Here is a 14,696-nt window from a genome sequence, read left to right as displayed (position 1 = left end):
ACATAAAGAAGCAAACAAACAACAAAAAACTTTCTATTGCCAAAATGTCACAAAGAACCTGTCAGAAATGCTTGATAGACCCTCCTCGTGCCCTCATCAGGGCCATCTCTCAGCTTCCTCGATTCTCTTGGATTACGGATTTCTAGGCAAGGAGAGCACATTTTTATTCCTTATCTCCAACAGCACAAATGCAAGGACCTGATAATTCCAGGCTGATGAGATGGCCCTGTTCTAAGCACCTTCCCAGCAGCAGCACAGAAGCCCATAGCACATCCCTCACACGAATCATATAAAACCCCTGTCAGAGCAAAATGAGCCTGAGTGGGGCATTGGCTTCAGTAAGGACCATCAAGCTGGGAGAGGTACGTGCTCTGCCCACTTTTTCTAAAAACTCCATATTTTCCCCTACATTAGTCAGGATTCTCTAGAGAAACAGAACCAACAGGAGGTATTTGTAGACAGTATGGGATTTTATGAAATTTCTCATGCAACAGTGGGGATGCACGAGTCCAAATTCCACAGTGCAGGCTGCAAGCTGGGAATCCCAGTGAAGGTTTCTGATGAATTCCCCAGGAGAAGCTGGCCAGCAAAGATGGAAATTCTCTCCTCTAACTGCTGAAATCATCACTTCTACTTTCAAGGCTTTCAACTGAAAATCATTGCTGAAGGGAGTCTCCTCAGTTGATTGTGGATGTTATCAGGCTTAGAGGCAACCAACTTAGTGATGATTTAAGTCCATGAAATGTCCTCATGGTAACAATTAGACCAGTGCTTGCTTGACCAGACAACTGGCCACCATTACCTGGCCAAGTCGACACAGGAACCTAACCGTCACATCCCCTTTTAGATAATTTACCTTAGAGTATGGCTAAAAGAACCAGAAGGTTGGAGAAAAGCCAATTCTCACTTTAATCAGGGCTCACATTTAATAGAACTTTCCCACCTCAGATGGCAATGCAGAAATACTACAAGGGAATTTTCCCTCCACAGCGAACCTTATTTTTCAGGGATTTAGAGCTTCAAAGTGATCAAGCCTGGATGCAAGGCATTTCTAGAATTAAAGCAGAATAGTATAAAATGCAAAGAAGAGTGAACCCAGGGTCAGGAGACCCAGAATCTAATCTGGCTGGATGACCTTGGAAAAGTCACTTCCCAGGGACCTTGTTTCCTTATCCAATATAAGGCCCTACACATAAACACACATTCACACACTTCTGAGGGTGTTAATATTTTCAGATTTTAAGTTCTGATTTATTTAACTATATTTTACTTCTGTATTTTATTCTACTATTTACAATCAATTTTATAACAAGATTTAGAATAATTCTCTAAGACAAAGACTTCGTTCTTGAGCTTTTAATTTTGCTCTGTCTCAGGTTCAATGGAATTGAACCTTCAAACTTGTTTGTCTTTTTTTTACCCATGATTAGCATGGGTGCTAAGTTTTTTGAATCCTTACATATCTGAAAATGCCATTTTGATACCACTTCACATGAAATGGAACATAGCTGAGTAGAAGGATATTTTTCACTTGAGTCCTTGACTCACTTTGAGCATCTATTACCGAAGACCAAACTTTTTCCTTCTTCATTTGTCAGCCTAGCTTTCTCTGCATGATTACCTCTGAAATATTTTCCTTATTCTCAAATTAAAAAAATTTGCTAGTAGTTTTTGAAGTTCAGTTCTCCTTTCTTTCAAAGAGCCAGGACTAGGGGAAGCAAGACAGGTGTGTAGGGTGCAAAATTAAGGCGGTCCCCCTTCCGAAGTGTGCAGTTCTATACCACAGTGGAGACGAATGATTATTACTTTTTGGCTTGGCGCATAAAAAGATATTGAATTCAGGGACAGACCTACTGGAGACTCATATGATGTGTTTTTACCTTTTTCTAGTTGGTTTCTTAAAACTGATGGTCTTAGCAATTATTAAGTTGTCCGAAAGTTTTAGTTTTTTATTTTTTAATTTTTCTGGATACTCTTAGATATTTTGATAGAACTTTGGGAGCAGAACACTGATTCCCAAGAGCCAAATGCCTTTTTAAAATAGAATTCAGGATAATGTTTACAGATTGGAAATTATTTTTTAAATCTAATGAACACATGACTTCCTCCAATTATGTGAATTTAGAAGAAGATCAAGAAATCTGGCTGAGGGTCTTGAAAGATATTAGTCTATTTTCAGTCTTTCTAAGACTCAGTGAATGAGATAATGTGTGGCATTGCTTGGGAAACTAGAAAGTCCTACATAAATATGAAAGATTATTATTTGAATCTGATTCCAGATAACTTTTGTCCCTTCCCTTTCATAGCTGCTCTTCTGTCTTGCTGAAACACAGATACATTCTCTTTGCTTTAAAGCAGCTTCCCAAAATTATCCACCAGAGCCTTTGACTTTTCTCTCCTCCTCTGGAGCACCAAGGAAGTTTGCGTTGATTTCTTGAAATCGGCTTCATTGCATATTGTGCAAAGCAGAGCTAGTGCATCTTTAGTGAGAGTCAAAACCATTTATTTCTCTTTCTTTATGCTCTCTTTCAGAGTTTTAGAAGGAGTCAGCTATAAGACAGCACAGGGAAGTATCCCAGCCTCTCAGTCAGATGCGTGACTTATCTCGATGATGATTTGATGATGAGAATTGTGCATCCAGAGTCAGCAAATGTGGGAGGCAGTTCAAAACCATAAGTCTTCCTCTCCCACAGACACCAGCTCAAACAACAGCCAAAGGCAGCTCTCTTTCCAGACTCACAAGTCACGTTTTGAGTGGGGTCTCAGCTAATGACAGCAGGACAAGAAATATTGCTGTGAGTGGGGCTGGGCCCAAGGGACGGCAGGCTGACAGCACAGGGAGTTTACAGCAGTTTCCTCTGCTCCCAGGCACATACCATCAGGGACCCACAGGAATTACTTTAAGGCCATGCAAAAGCGCATGTTTTTCCTAGACTTTTTCTGTTGCTAGTGGCTTCCAAAATAGACATGAGTTCTGTTTGGTGTATAGACTAATATATATGGGAACATGGGCCAGATTTATTGATTCCTCAAGGTAAATTACAAGTCAGGGACTTTTCTTTTTTTTGGTATTTTTTTTTGTTAGAGCAGTTGTAGGTTTTCAGAAAAATCATGCAGAAAGTACAGAGCTCCCATAACCCCCCTCCCCAACACAGGCACAGTTTTCCCTATTATTACATTTTGTGTTAGTGTGGTACATTTGTTACAATAGATGAGACACTATCATTATGATTATATTATTGCCTATAGTCCATAGTTTACTCTAGGGTTCACTTTTTGCACAGTTTTACATGTTTTTTTTTTAATTCTGTTTGCATATATACAACATAAAATCTCCTATTTTAACTACTTTCAGGTTTAAAATATGGTCATGAAAATCCCATTCACAATGTTATGCTCCCATCACCACCATCCATTACCAAATCTTTTCCATTGTTTCTAATAGAAACTTTGTACCAGTTAAGCATTAACTCCCCATTTCCCCATCCCCACCCCTGCCCTTGCTAATTTCTGACTGTGGAATTTGCATATTCTAATTTGCATACTCTGATTATTTCATATCAATGAGATCATACAATATTTGTCCTTTTGCATCTGGCATGTTTCACTCAGCATGATGTTTTCAAGGTTCATCCACATTGTACTATGAATCCGAACTGCATTCCTTTTTTACTGCTGAATAATATTCCATTGTGTATATATACCACATTTGGTGTATCCATTCATCTGTGGATGGGCACTTGGGTTGCTTCCACCTTTTGGCAGTTGTGAATGAAACTGCCATGAAGATCAGTGTGCAAATAGCAGTAGATAGCCTTTTAAATATGTGCTACGTGTTTTACCTCTTTGCAAGTTTCTCAGCAGGATGATTTGCACTCTAAGATGAACAGAGAAGTCATGCATTTAGTATTCATTTGTTCTGACAGGATGTCAAAGACTGCCGGTAACAGTAACCAAGAGAGTTAGATAGATGCTGCTATCATCTGGGTGTTTGGGAAGTTTGAAAAAGCATACACTTTTGAGCCTGATGGACCTGAACTTTCAATCTATCCCTTTCACGTATTCCTCCCTGACTCTATTTTCCCATCTCTGAAAATATGATAATAATTCCAGCTTTTCATTGTTTGTTGTGAAACTCGAGAAATAGCACATGAGCTCTTCATCTATGTAAACGTTTAATAAGTATTGGTTCTGTCTCCAGCATGTTCTTCCTAAGACCCTAGAACTTGAATCTTTGCCTTAGCCCAGTCCATGAACCTCATCTCGTAGCTCTAATATCTTGTTCTGTTGTGTTGGGCTCAGAGGAAGCATGGGGCATGTATGGGCTCCCTCGTCCCTCGCTTGCCTTATCAAATGCAGTGGGCTTGTGGGGTCCCAGGGTTTCTGCGGCCAACAAAGGATAAGGAAATGCCACCTTGGCCTTCATTTGAACTAACCTCACTCAGCAATTTCTCTTGGCATTAATTATTTGAACTGCGTTCTTCCAGACCGAATCGATTTTGAAATCGATGCAAATCTGTTGCAGAATTGCCCTGCCTCATTATCTACACAAATCTCTTGATTTAATTGATGGAACCACACTTCAGAGCAGAACAGTACGAGGCTGTGCAGAGCTTTAAATTTGACACGTTAACAATGAATCAAAGTCCTTTCCATACATCGACTTCTAGAGGTGGCAAAGTCCTTAACAATCATTGAGGATGATTGACTCATTTTGTTTTATGCAGACACCAGGACCCAGAGACCCACAGTGGTTCACCCAAGATCACACAGCTTATTAAAGGCAGAATCAAGACTGAAATCCATGCCCCTGATTTGCAATTTTGAGCTTTCTATAAAACTAAGGTGGCTTCATGAAGCAGTGTGATTCATCTGTGCCACATTTTAGAATAAAATCAATAATGCCTTGTCTCCATTTGAATTCTTAGGGAGAAACCCTAATTATTGTCTAAGTAACCCCAACTCAATTGAACGAGGAAACTACATTTTTTTTTTGGAAGGGGAAGGGGGCAACTTCTTTCTTCAAAATAACTGCTTTTTAGTAAAATTGTAAATCCTAAACTCTGGGATCTTCTTTAAAGATTTCTCTTTTGCTTCCTTCATCACTTAGCTATCCAGCCTCATCAACTCTCCCTTCTTGTTCTAACCCACTTCTTTTTCTGCCTCAATTTTTCCCCTCAATTCAGGTCTTTATGTCCTCAAGCTTGCATTGTAGTGAAGAGCTTCTTTATGTATGTAACCCCTTGCATTGCTTCTCCTGCTCCATTCCAATCTGGGCAGTGCATCAGATTTATCTAATTTACTACCAACATTCACCATATCAATTTAGGTCTTTTAGGATCTTTACAGGGACTTTCTGAATAACCCTCTCATAATCCCATGTTCTCCACCATTGAATTTGCTCCATCCAATTTTTCTAAGTCTCCATGTCCGCTGACTTTCTCTCATCTGACACAGTAGAAATAACCTTGCAGTAGGCACTGAAGGAGACAACTATCACCTTCCATTTAGAATCCGGCATGCTCTTTAACCTCTCCAAATCTCAGCTTCTTCATCAGAAACTTGGGGGTGGGGGAGTGTCATAACACATACACTATCCCATGACAGTGTAAAGATTAAATGGGAATATAATTGTTAGAATGCTTTGCTACATATGACCCATTCTTGAGATATATCCACTTGTGATTCTATTCTTGAAGCAAATCCTCTGTGACACAAACCCCCCATGCGCTCATAGCGATGGAAGAATCAGGATTCCCCCAGGTGGAACAGGTGAGGCAGTCCTCTTCCCATACCTTGCCTGGAGGTGGGGAAAGTGGATGCTGCTAGCATCACTGGCATTGGAGCCTCAACTCTCCCTTACCATCTGAAATTTCCACAAATTAGAAATATAGTTGGTTTACCCAATGTCCTTTTCTGAAATTCATGTTTTCTCAGAGAATTATGGAAAATTGGTCCACATAGTTTTGAATAAACTTTGTAGGCATTTTATTGAAGCATAACATAAATACTGAAAGGTGTGCAAATCCTAAGATACAGCTCAATGAATTTTCTTGAGTGGACACGCTTGTATAACCAACACCCAGTTCAAGGACTGGAATACTTTCCATCATCTGGAAGTCCCTCATGCCACTTCCAGTGCACTGATATCTCCAAAGGTAACCACTGGCATGAGGTTTAATGCTAAAGATGAGCTTTACCTGTTTCCCAACTTTTAAAAATGAAAGCATGCAGTAAATACCTTTTGTGATTGACTGTGTTTATTAATACTGTATTTGTATGATTCAGCATGAGTTGTAATTCATTCTTTCTGATTTCTGTGTAGTATGTCATTATGTGTGTGTGTGTGTGTGTGTGCAGGCAGGTACATACTGACATCCTTCCTTTTTTGATGGATGTTTGTGTAGCTTTTATTTTGGGCTGTTCTGATAAGCTATGAACATTCTTGAAGACGTCTTTTGGTGAACACATATATGGATCTCTATTGACTATAGACCCAAGAGAGGAACTGCTGGGTCACAGTATATGCATATGTTCACCTTTAGTAGATACCAAACAGTTTTCTAAAGTCACTGTACCTATTTACACTCCAGCCAGCAGAGTGCCGGTTTCCACATCCTTATCCACACATAAATTAGCTGCCTTTTTTATTCTCCCCATTCAGATGGGTATGTAACAGTATGGCATTGCATTTTAATATGCATTTCCCTGTTGACTAATGAAGCTGAGCACAGTTTCATATGTTTATTGGCCAGTATGATACTGTCTTTTGTACCTATTGCCTAAACAAATATTTTCCCATTTTCCTTTTATAGTGTTTCTGTTTTTAAAAACTTACTGATTTGTAGGAGCTCTTTATATATTTGGGATACAAGTATTTTGTCAGAGATGTGTACTTTAAATGTCATCTCCCATTTTAAAGCTAGCTTATTTTTTTTGGCACTCTTAATGGTATCAGAACAGAAGTTCCTATTTTTACTATAGTCCAATTCATCTTTCCTCTTTCTTTATGGTTACTACTTAAGAAATTTAAGAAATTTCTGTCCCTTACAAACTCAGCAAGATATTCTCCTACGCTTTCTTCTAAAAGCTTTACCATTAACCAAATTTAGAATTGAAAGTCATCTGGAAATAATTCTGCATGTGCTAAGGGTAGGAATCAAGATTTATTTTTTCTAAATGAGTAACCAATTTACCAAATACCACATTTGGGAAAAAATAATACACCCTAAGATGAACTGTGGACTGTGGTTAACAGTACAATTATAACATCCTTACATCAATTGTAACAAATGGTGGGTGGCTATATGGGAATTCTGTCTTTTCTGCATGATTTTTCTGTGAATCTACAACCTCTCTAATAAAAAAAATTATTCAAAAAAATATAATGTGGAAAGGTAATTTTTTGGAGAAAGAGTACTTCCAGAAAGGGCCAGTGGCAGTTCTACTGGGAGGGTAGTAATATGAGGGCAGCAGAAACTCAGGGAAAATGGGCCAAACTTAAAAGAAGGGTGAAGTAAAAGAGGCGAGGAGGGATCTCCTTTTTGTACTTTCTTGACCATTTGAAATGCACAGTGAATGTGTGTCATTGAATGTCTTGGAGGCTCTCCCTGGGTGGTGGTTTGATCGTGGGGGTCGTGGCTGTGAGGCCAGTGCTCGGGACAAGCCCTTTTCATGCCCAGGGGAGACCTTCAGCTAGGCTCATCCGTGGTGGTGGGTCAGGGTCAGTTCCATCAGCAGTGTGGCTGTGGGAAAGCCTCCTACCATTCATTAGGACAGAGCAAACGATGTAGCAGGTCTATCATGGTCCCTGCTTGGAATTTCCCACATCCTAGACTGACAGTTGCTCAGACCACTCTAGTTCCTCCAACTGAGGCTTATCTCCGTGTGACTCATCAGATGAAACACAGAATCCCCAGGACAGCAGCGCAGCAGAACTTCGAGAATCAGATGGAAGTGTCACCCAATGGTTTACCTTTCTGCAATACTGCATCTCATTCTGCGGGAGGAAATTAATTCCTCTTCACAGCTGAGCTCATCTATGCTATGCTATGAGACCATAGCAAACCAGTCTTGGTCCTTCCAAAACCCTTGGGTTGGCCAGCTCACGGCCCTCAAATCAAGCAACCTCACCATCTGCAAGTCCTACAAGTGAATGTGTGGATGCTCCAGCACCATGGCAGAGACGTGTCTGTTTTTTAATCTCTTCAGGATCCTTGAATGGGGTTCTCCTGGCAGCTGGGAATTCAGAATATCAGGCATCGCTTGCTGAAAAAGTTCTTGAAGTTGTCATAGGAACGGTCACGCCAACATTCCCTTTACACTTCCGATTTCCTGAACCCTCCACTCAATTATTTTGGTGAGGTCAGATGACTAGCTCATGGTCACATAGCTAGCAGTGGTGGGGTCAGGCTACAAACCTTGGCTTTTTAATTTCACAACAGCTCCCCTAAATCTCATAAATTATTACGTTCCCACATGGGCTTGCAAGAGGTAAGGAAAACCACAGCCTCCTTCAGTACCTTGTTCTAATTAATTAATTACCCGTGAAGCCAAAAAGACTTCTTTGTCTAAGTTCTATTACGCAATTGAGACTCTTGTTCTCTTGTTGATTTCTTTGGAGAGAAAGAGCAAATGTGTGTGACCTGCTTTGTAATAATCCCTAACTTGCCTGTGAAATCCCTCTTTATATTTCTCTTCTTCAGGAGAAAACAAGTAAGCATCTCTAAAATGTCCTTATAATTCTAGCTTCTGCTCATTTCCCCATCCCCATCCCTGCTATCAATGTCTCCGGATCCTTTTCACAATTTAGACGTGGACTTGGAATAAAATCTCCACTGCTGAGCCTGGAAGTTAATGTCCCCTAAAACCCACCCTTCCCATCTTCCGGGGTAGCTTCTCCCCTCTCGTCCAGACTTGTCTTCTCCAGACAACCCTCATCTGTCTCCTACTTGCACATACCTTTAGGCTGCTTCAGACTCTCTGGTATTTCTATAAACCTTTCATGATATGGGAATGGACCTTGGCATTTCCCTTCCCAGCTTCAAGCCCTTTTACAGTGTAGCTTCAATCAGGTCAAGAAGGATGCCAAGTTCTCCTACACACTTTGAAACGTGTCATCCCAATGCGCCTGTGCATTTTGTTCTGCGCGATAGGCAGGCACTGTTTTGAACATTAAAATCCAAATTACAGTAAGAAATGAAACACCCAAATGAAAAAGGAGATCATTATTCTGAGTCCTTTTACAATGCCACTGTTCTCCATAATGTAAGCTTCCTTAAGGATTTATTTAGTCTATCACGTCTTCCTTTTTGGAAAAAAAAAAAAAGAGCTTTCAGAGAGTTTATAATTAACCCCGACTCTGCACCCCCACCCTATTCTAAACAAGCCATTTCTCTTCTTCCTGTGGATCATCGTTGATTGTATTTTCTTCTGAATTTCTTCGTTAGCCATTTCCTCTTCAGGCTTCTATTTTAAATAGCCCTTTCCTTACTCAACTGAGATGATTGAAAATATGGTTTCTTTTTTTTCGGAGCTGTTAGTAGTGTTTCCTCTGACACCCAGAACAATCTACGGCTTTAGTTTCTGCTGAAAGGCTGCTAGGAATCCTGTTTTCCAGAGACAAAAGGGAAAGAAGGCTGAGATTACCAGGGAGCAGCTCCCTAGCCCTAGTAGAGTATGTGATGTCTATTTTACCTGTAAATATGAGGGGGAGTAGTTACAAAGTTAAAGATTGTAGGACAGGAGGGAGGAATGCTGAGTTTGTTATTTTAGATCGACAAATACCCCTTCTTACCACTTCAGTGTATTTGATGTTTGCTTTTATAGTCTAAAACCTTTTCACACATTTCATTAAATTTCCTTTACTGAGCTACTCCAAATTTCTGGATAGATCTCCTTGCTTCTCTTGTACATATGTAACCTAAGCCTGCAACGTGGGCTGGCCAAGCCAGCACCTCTATCCTCTAAGGGCCTTCTTGACACATAGCAGATTGAGCTCTGCATGGGGAAAATGACATTCCGTGCCTCCTGAAGTCTCAGGTCTTTGCATAATCTTACCCAGAACTTAAAGTATATTTAAGAGGGCGGGCCACAGCGGCTCAGCAGGCAAGAATGCTTGCCTGCCATGCCAGAGGACCCGGGTTCGATTCCCAGTGCCTGCCCATGTTAAAAAAAAAAAAATGTATATTTAAGGGATAGGTAGTAGAGTACATGAAAAGTTATTTAGAAAAATAAATTTTCAGATTTCTTAAAAAAAAACCAACTGAAATCTGTATCTAATTCTTACTTCCCCCTTCCAAAAAAAAAAAAAAATAGTTTGGCTGAAATTACCAAAGAAACCAAAATCGGAGAAAACTTTCAGCATTAGAAGTAAAGGGCAGTGTCAGTAAAAGATTGCCACAAATATTGAAGGCTTTGGGTTAAATATAATGTAGATGAGAAACGGAATGATATCTGAAACTGACTTCAAGATCATCCATTATGGGGTGCATAAATGGAGGGGATATAAATGAAATGAAATTAGCAATCAATTACTAACTTTTGAAGCTAGTTGTAAGGTTGTTCTAATTTGCTAACTATCAGTACAATATGCCAGAAATGGAATGGCTTTTAAAAAGGGGAATTTAATAAGTTACAAGTTACAATTCTGAGGCAGCAAAATTGTTCAAATTAAAACAAGTCTATAGAAATGTCCAATCTAAGGCATCCAGGGAAAGATACCTTGATTCAAGAGGGCTAATGAAGTTCAGGTTTTCTCGCTTATCTGGAAAGGCATGTGACGAACACAGTGTCATCTGCTAGCTTTCTCTCTGGCTTCCTGTTTTGTGAAGCTCCCCGGGAGGTATTTTCTTTATTCATCTCCAAAAGTCACTGGTTGGTGGACTCTCTGCTTCTCCTGGCTATGTCGTTCTGAAGCTTACTCCAAAATACTTCTTCTTTTATAGGATTCCAGTAAACTAATTAAGACCCACCTGAAATGGGTGGAGACATATCTTCACCTAATCAAATTTAATACCCACACTTAACTGAGTCACATCTCCAAGAAGATAATCTAATTACAGTTTCCAACAAACAGTATTGAATAGAGATTAGGAAGCAGCTGTCTTTACAAAGTGGGATTAGCATTAAAACATGGCTTTTCTAGGGTACATAAATCCTTTCAAACCAGCACAATGGTACATGGGCTTATTGAAAAATTCTCTCTACTTTTCTGTATGCTTACATTTTTTCATAATATGTGGTTAGCAAATTGTGAAGGTGGGACAAAATTGTAGGAAGTCAATAAAAACAAACTCATATAACACAAAGTATATTCTTTTACCAGAAAGGCAAAAATGGAAATTATTTTTTTTTAATTATGAACAAAAACTAGAAATCAACCATTACAAAAACAATCCTGTGTAATTCCTGGACCAAAAGGAATTCAAACCTACCAAATGCAATTACTAAATATTTATGAAGTTATGAAAATGACACTAGTAAATGTCCAAATTTATGGAATTTGTCCAAGGCTATATTTAGAGGAAAAATAATAGTCTCTAAATGCCTTTATTACCTAAGAAGAGAGATTGAAAATAAATGAATTAAGCATTTAGTCAAATAAATTTGAAGAAAAATAAAACATAAAAAAATAATAAAGGAAGGCATTTTAAAAAGGTAAAATTCAAAATGGTAAATTAGAAAAGACATTCTAGCCAAAAAAGACAGAAAAAAGGCAGAAAACACAGAATTATACTTGAGAATGGGGATGTAACTGCAGGTACTTGTGGGATGATTTTTAGAAAATATTAATTTCCAAAATTGTTACAAGTCTAGGTGATAATACAATAGACAGATAACCAAAGAGGAAACGGAAAAGCTATTTGAAGATTTTACTTCCCTACTTGCCCTCGCCTCCAAAAGTGCTGGTAGGAGATGGCTCATATTTAACCTTCAAGGACTAGAAAATCATTTTGCTACTTAAATTTCTCTAGGATATAGAAGAATAGGAAACATTTCTCAACTCATTTTATTTGTGGAATAATTCATTTTCTAACAATTGATGAAGCTATTGTACTAAAAGAAAACTACAGAAACACATTAATGAATATGGATGAAAAATCCAAAACAAAATAATGGTATATCAATTCTAGGATGATCTTAAAAGAATAATAAAACATTATCAACAGGAGTTTATTCCAGGAATAAGAAGTAAGTGAATAGAAGGATATTCACACATATGATCCTTTTTATCGGTGGAATGCAAAATACATTGAGTCATTGCAACAAATTCCAAAAAGATATTTAATCCAATATTGATTTGAGCAATATCTATTCCTCATAAAATTTGGAATTAGAAAGATAATGTCTTAATATATTTCGAATAAATAGTGCATTTAATGGCAACACACTTAAGTTGCAATGGCAAACAGATTTTGTCTCGTGCTTCTGTATTTTTTTTTTTTTTTACCATCCTGCGGCCTGGAGCTCTTGGATTCTATTAGGAAAGCGTGCTTTAATGAGCAGCACTATCTGACGCCTCAGAACTGCAATGGGATGTTTTTAGCTTGACAAAGTGATGCTAACATTCACCAGGAAACATGCACGAAAAAGAATAAAGACATGCTGAACACTACAGAGTCAGAATTTACTTTGCATACATTATAATATATTACAATGTGATAGATAATGACTTAAACAGCACGATAATTGGGCCACGTAGGCAGAATCAAGCTATTTAGTATAGGACAATGGTGGCATTTCATACCATAGGATAAAAGATGGGGTATTTAATGCATAAATCTGTTTTTTTTTTTTTTTATTTTTTATTTTTTATTTTTTATTAACGGAAAAAAAAAAAAAGAAATTAACACAACATTTAGAAATCATACCATTCTACATATGTACTCAGTAATTCTTAACATCATCACATAGATGCATGATCATTGTTTCTTAGTACATTTGCATCGGTTTAGAGGAACTAGCAACACAACAGAAAAAGATATAAAATGTTAATATAAAGAAAAGAAATAAAAGTAGTAGTAATAGTAAAAAACAACAACAACAAACAAACCAACAAGCAAACAAAAACAAAAAAAACCCCTATAGCTCAGATGCAGCTTCATTCAGTATTTTAACATGATTACTTTACAATTAGGTATTATTGTGCTGTCCATTTTTGAGTTTTTGTATCTAGTCCTGTTGCACAGTCTGTATCCCTTCAGCTTCAATTACCCATTCATAAATCTGTTTTTGTTACAGTAAAACTCCTCAGGAATTGTGACAATAAGTGTTTTGCATAATATGCTATGATGTTAACTACAACAGCTTTGTTCATAAGAAAACTACCAACACTGCTCAAGATATTTTGATTCCCTTCTCATAGTGGTATATTAAAATATTTATTAAAATAGTCTAGTTCATCTGAAGAATCTGATCAGGTTTTTTTCTTAAAGCATTGTGTGTTGATAATAATAACAAAATATAAAGCTTAGCACTGATTAGGTGGCAGGCCCGTTTCTAAGCTGAACAGATTCAATCGTCACTACAACCTTATGAGGCGGGTAACGTTATTTGTCATTCGATGGATGAGGAGCCTGAGGTTCAGAGTGGTTACCGCGATGTACCCAAGGTCACGCGCCCAGTCAACGGGAGCGTTGGAACGCAAATTCAGGCAGCCTGGCTCCTTTGACATGTCCTCTCCACGTAACGCAGGGGAAGCCACTCATTTTTCAGGCTCTAACATGCCTTTATGCTTCTCCTCAGGGACCTGATGCCGAGGACCCTGGATGGGCAGATCACCATGGAGAAGACGCCCAGTTACTTCGTGACGCGGGAGGCGCCCGCGCGCATCTCGGCCATGTCCAAGGACACCAAGCTCATCGTGGTGGTGCGAGACCCCGTGACCCGAGCCATCTCGGATTACACGCAGACGCTCTCCAAGCGGCCCGACATCCCCACCTTCGAGAGCCTGACCTTCCGCAACAGGACCGCAGGCCTGGTGGACACGTCGTGGAGCGCCATCCAGATCGGCATCTACGCCAAGCACCTGGAGCACTGGCTGCGGCACTTCCCGCTGCGCCAGATGCTCTTCGTCAGCGGCGAGCGGCTCATCAGCGACCCGGCCGGCGAGCTGGGCCGCGTGCAGGACTTCCTGGGCCTCAAGAGGATCATCACGGACAAGCACTTCTACTTCAACAAGACCAAGGGCTTCCCCTGCCTCAAAAAGGCCGAGGGCAGCAGCAAACCCCACTGCCTGGGCAAGACCAAAGGCAGGCCGCACCCCGACATCGACGGCGAGGTGGTGCGCCGGCTGCGGAACTTCTACCGGCCCTTCAACCTCAAGTTCTACCAGATGACCGGGCACGACTTTGGCTGGGATGGATGACAATATAATTTAAAGAGAAGAAGATTCAAAATATAATATATTTTTTTACCGATTGGTAGAGAAGAGGCAATTTAATATTTGTGCTGGAAATGTCTGTTTCGGTTTTTTGTGTTGTTTTTTTTTTTTTTTCCCAGTGAATGTTGAGATTGTTCTCCCCGCACCCTTCCCCCACGTTAATGTGTAACCAACACCCGTAAACATTCAGACACGAAAGCAAAAGCGACCCTGATCCAAATACTTGCAATTTTCAGTTTACATTGTATGTTTTAAATACACAGTCATAAAGAAGAGCGCCAATTGTCATTAAAGTTTTTAAGAAAATCCTGAG

The 14,696-nt window shown here is 39.4% G+C and overlaps 1 protein-coding gene across 1 annotated transcript in view; it reads left to right on the top strand.

Moving 5' to 3' along the window:
* Window positions 1-14,368, top strand: part of LOC143688279 (heparan sulfate glucosamine 3-O-sulfotransferase 3A1) — a 105,706-nt gene extending 91,338 nt beyond the window's left edge. The window contains exon 2 of the mRNA XM_077166052.1: window positions 13,747-14,368. Within this exon, the coding sequence (XP_077022167.1) occupies window positions 13,747-14,368 (622 nt within the window). The remainder of the gene's footprint in view (window positions 1-13,746) is intronic.
* Window positions 14,369-14,696: the final 328 nt, after the last annotated feature.

The sequence above is a fragment of the Tamandua tetradactyla genome, chromosome 6 (genome assembly GCF_023851605.1).
Source record: "Tamandua tetradactyla isolate mTamTet1 chromosome 6, mTamTet1.pri, whole genome shotgun sequence".
NCBI lineage: Eukaryota > Metazoa > Chordata > Mammalia > Pilosa > Myrmecophagidae > Tamandua > Tamandua tetradactyla.
This window is presented reverse-complemented; position numbering and strand designations above follow the sequence as displayed.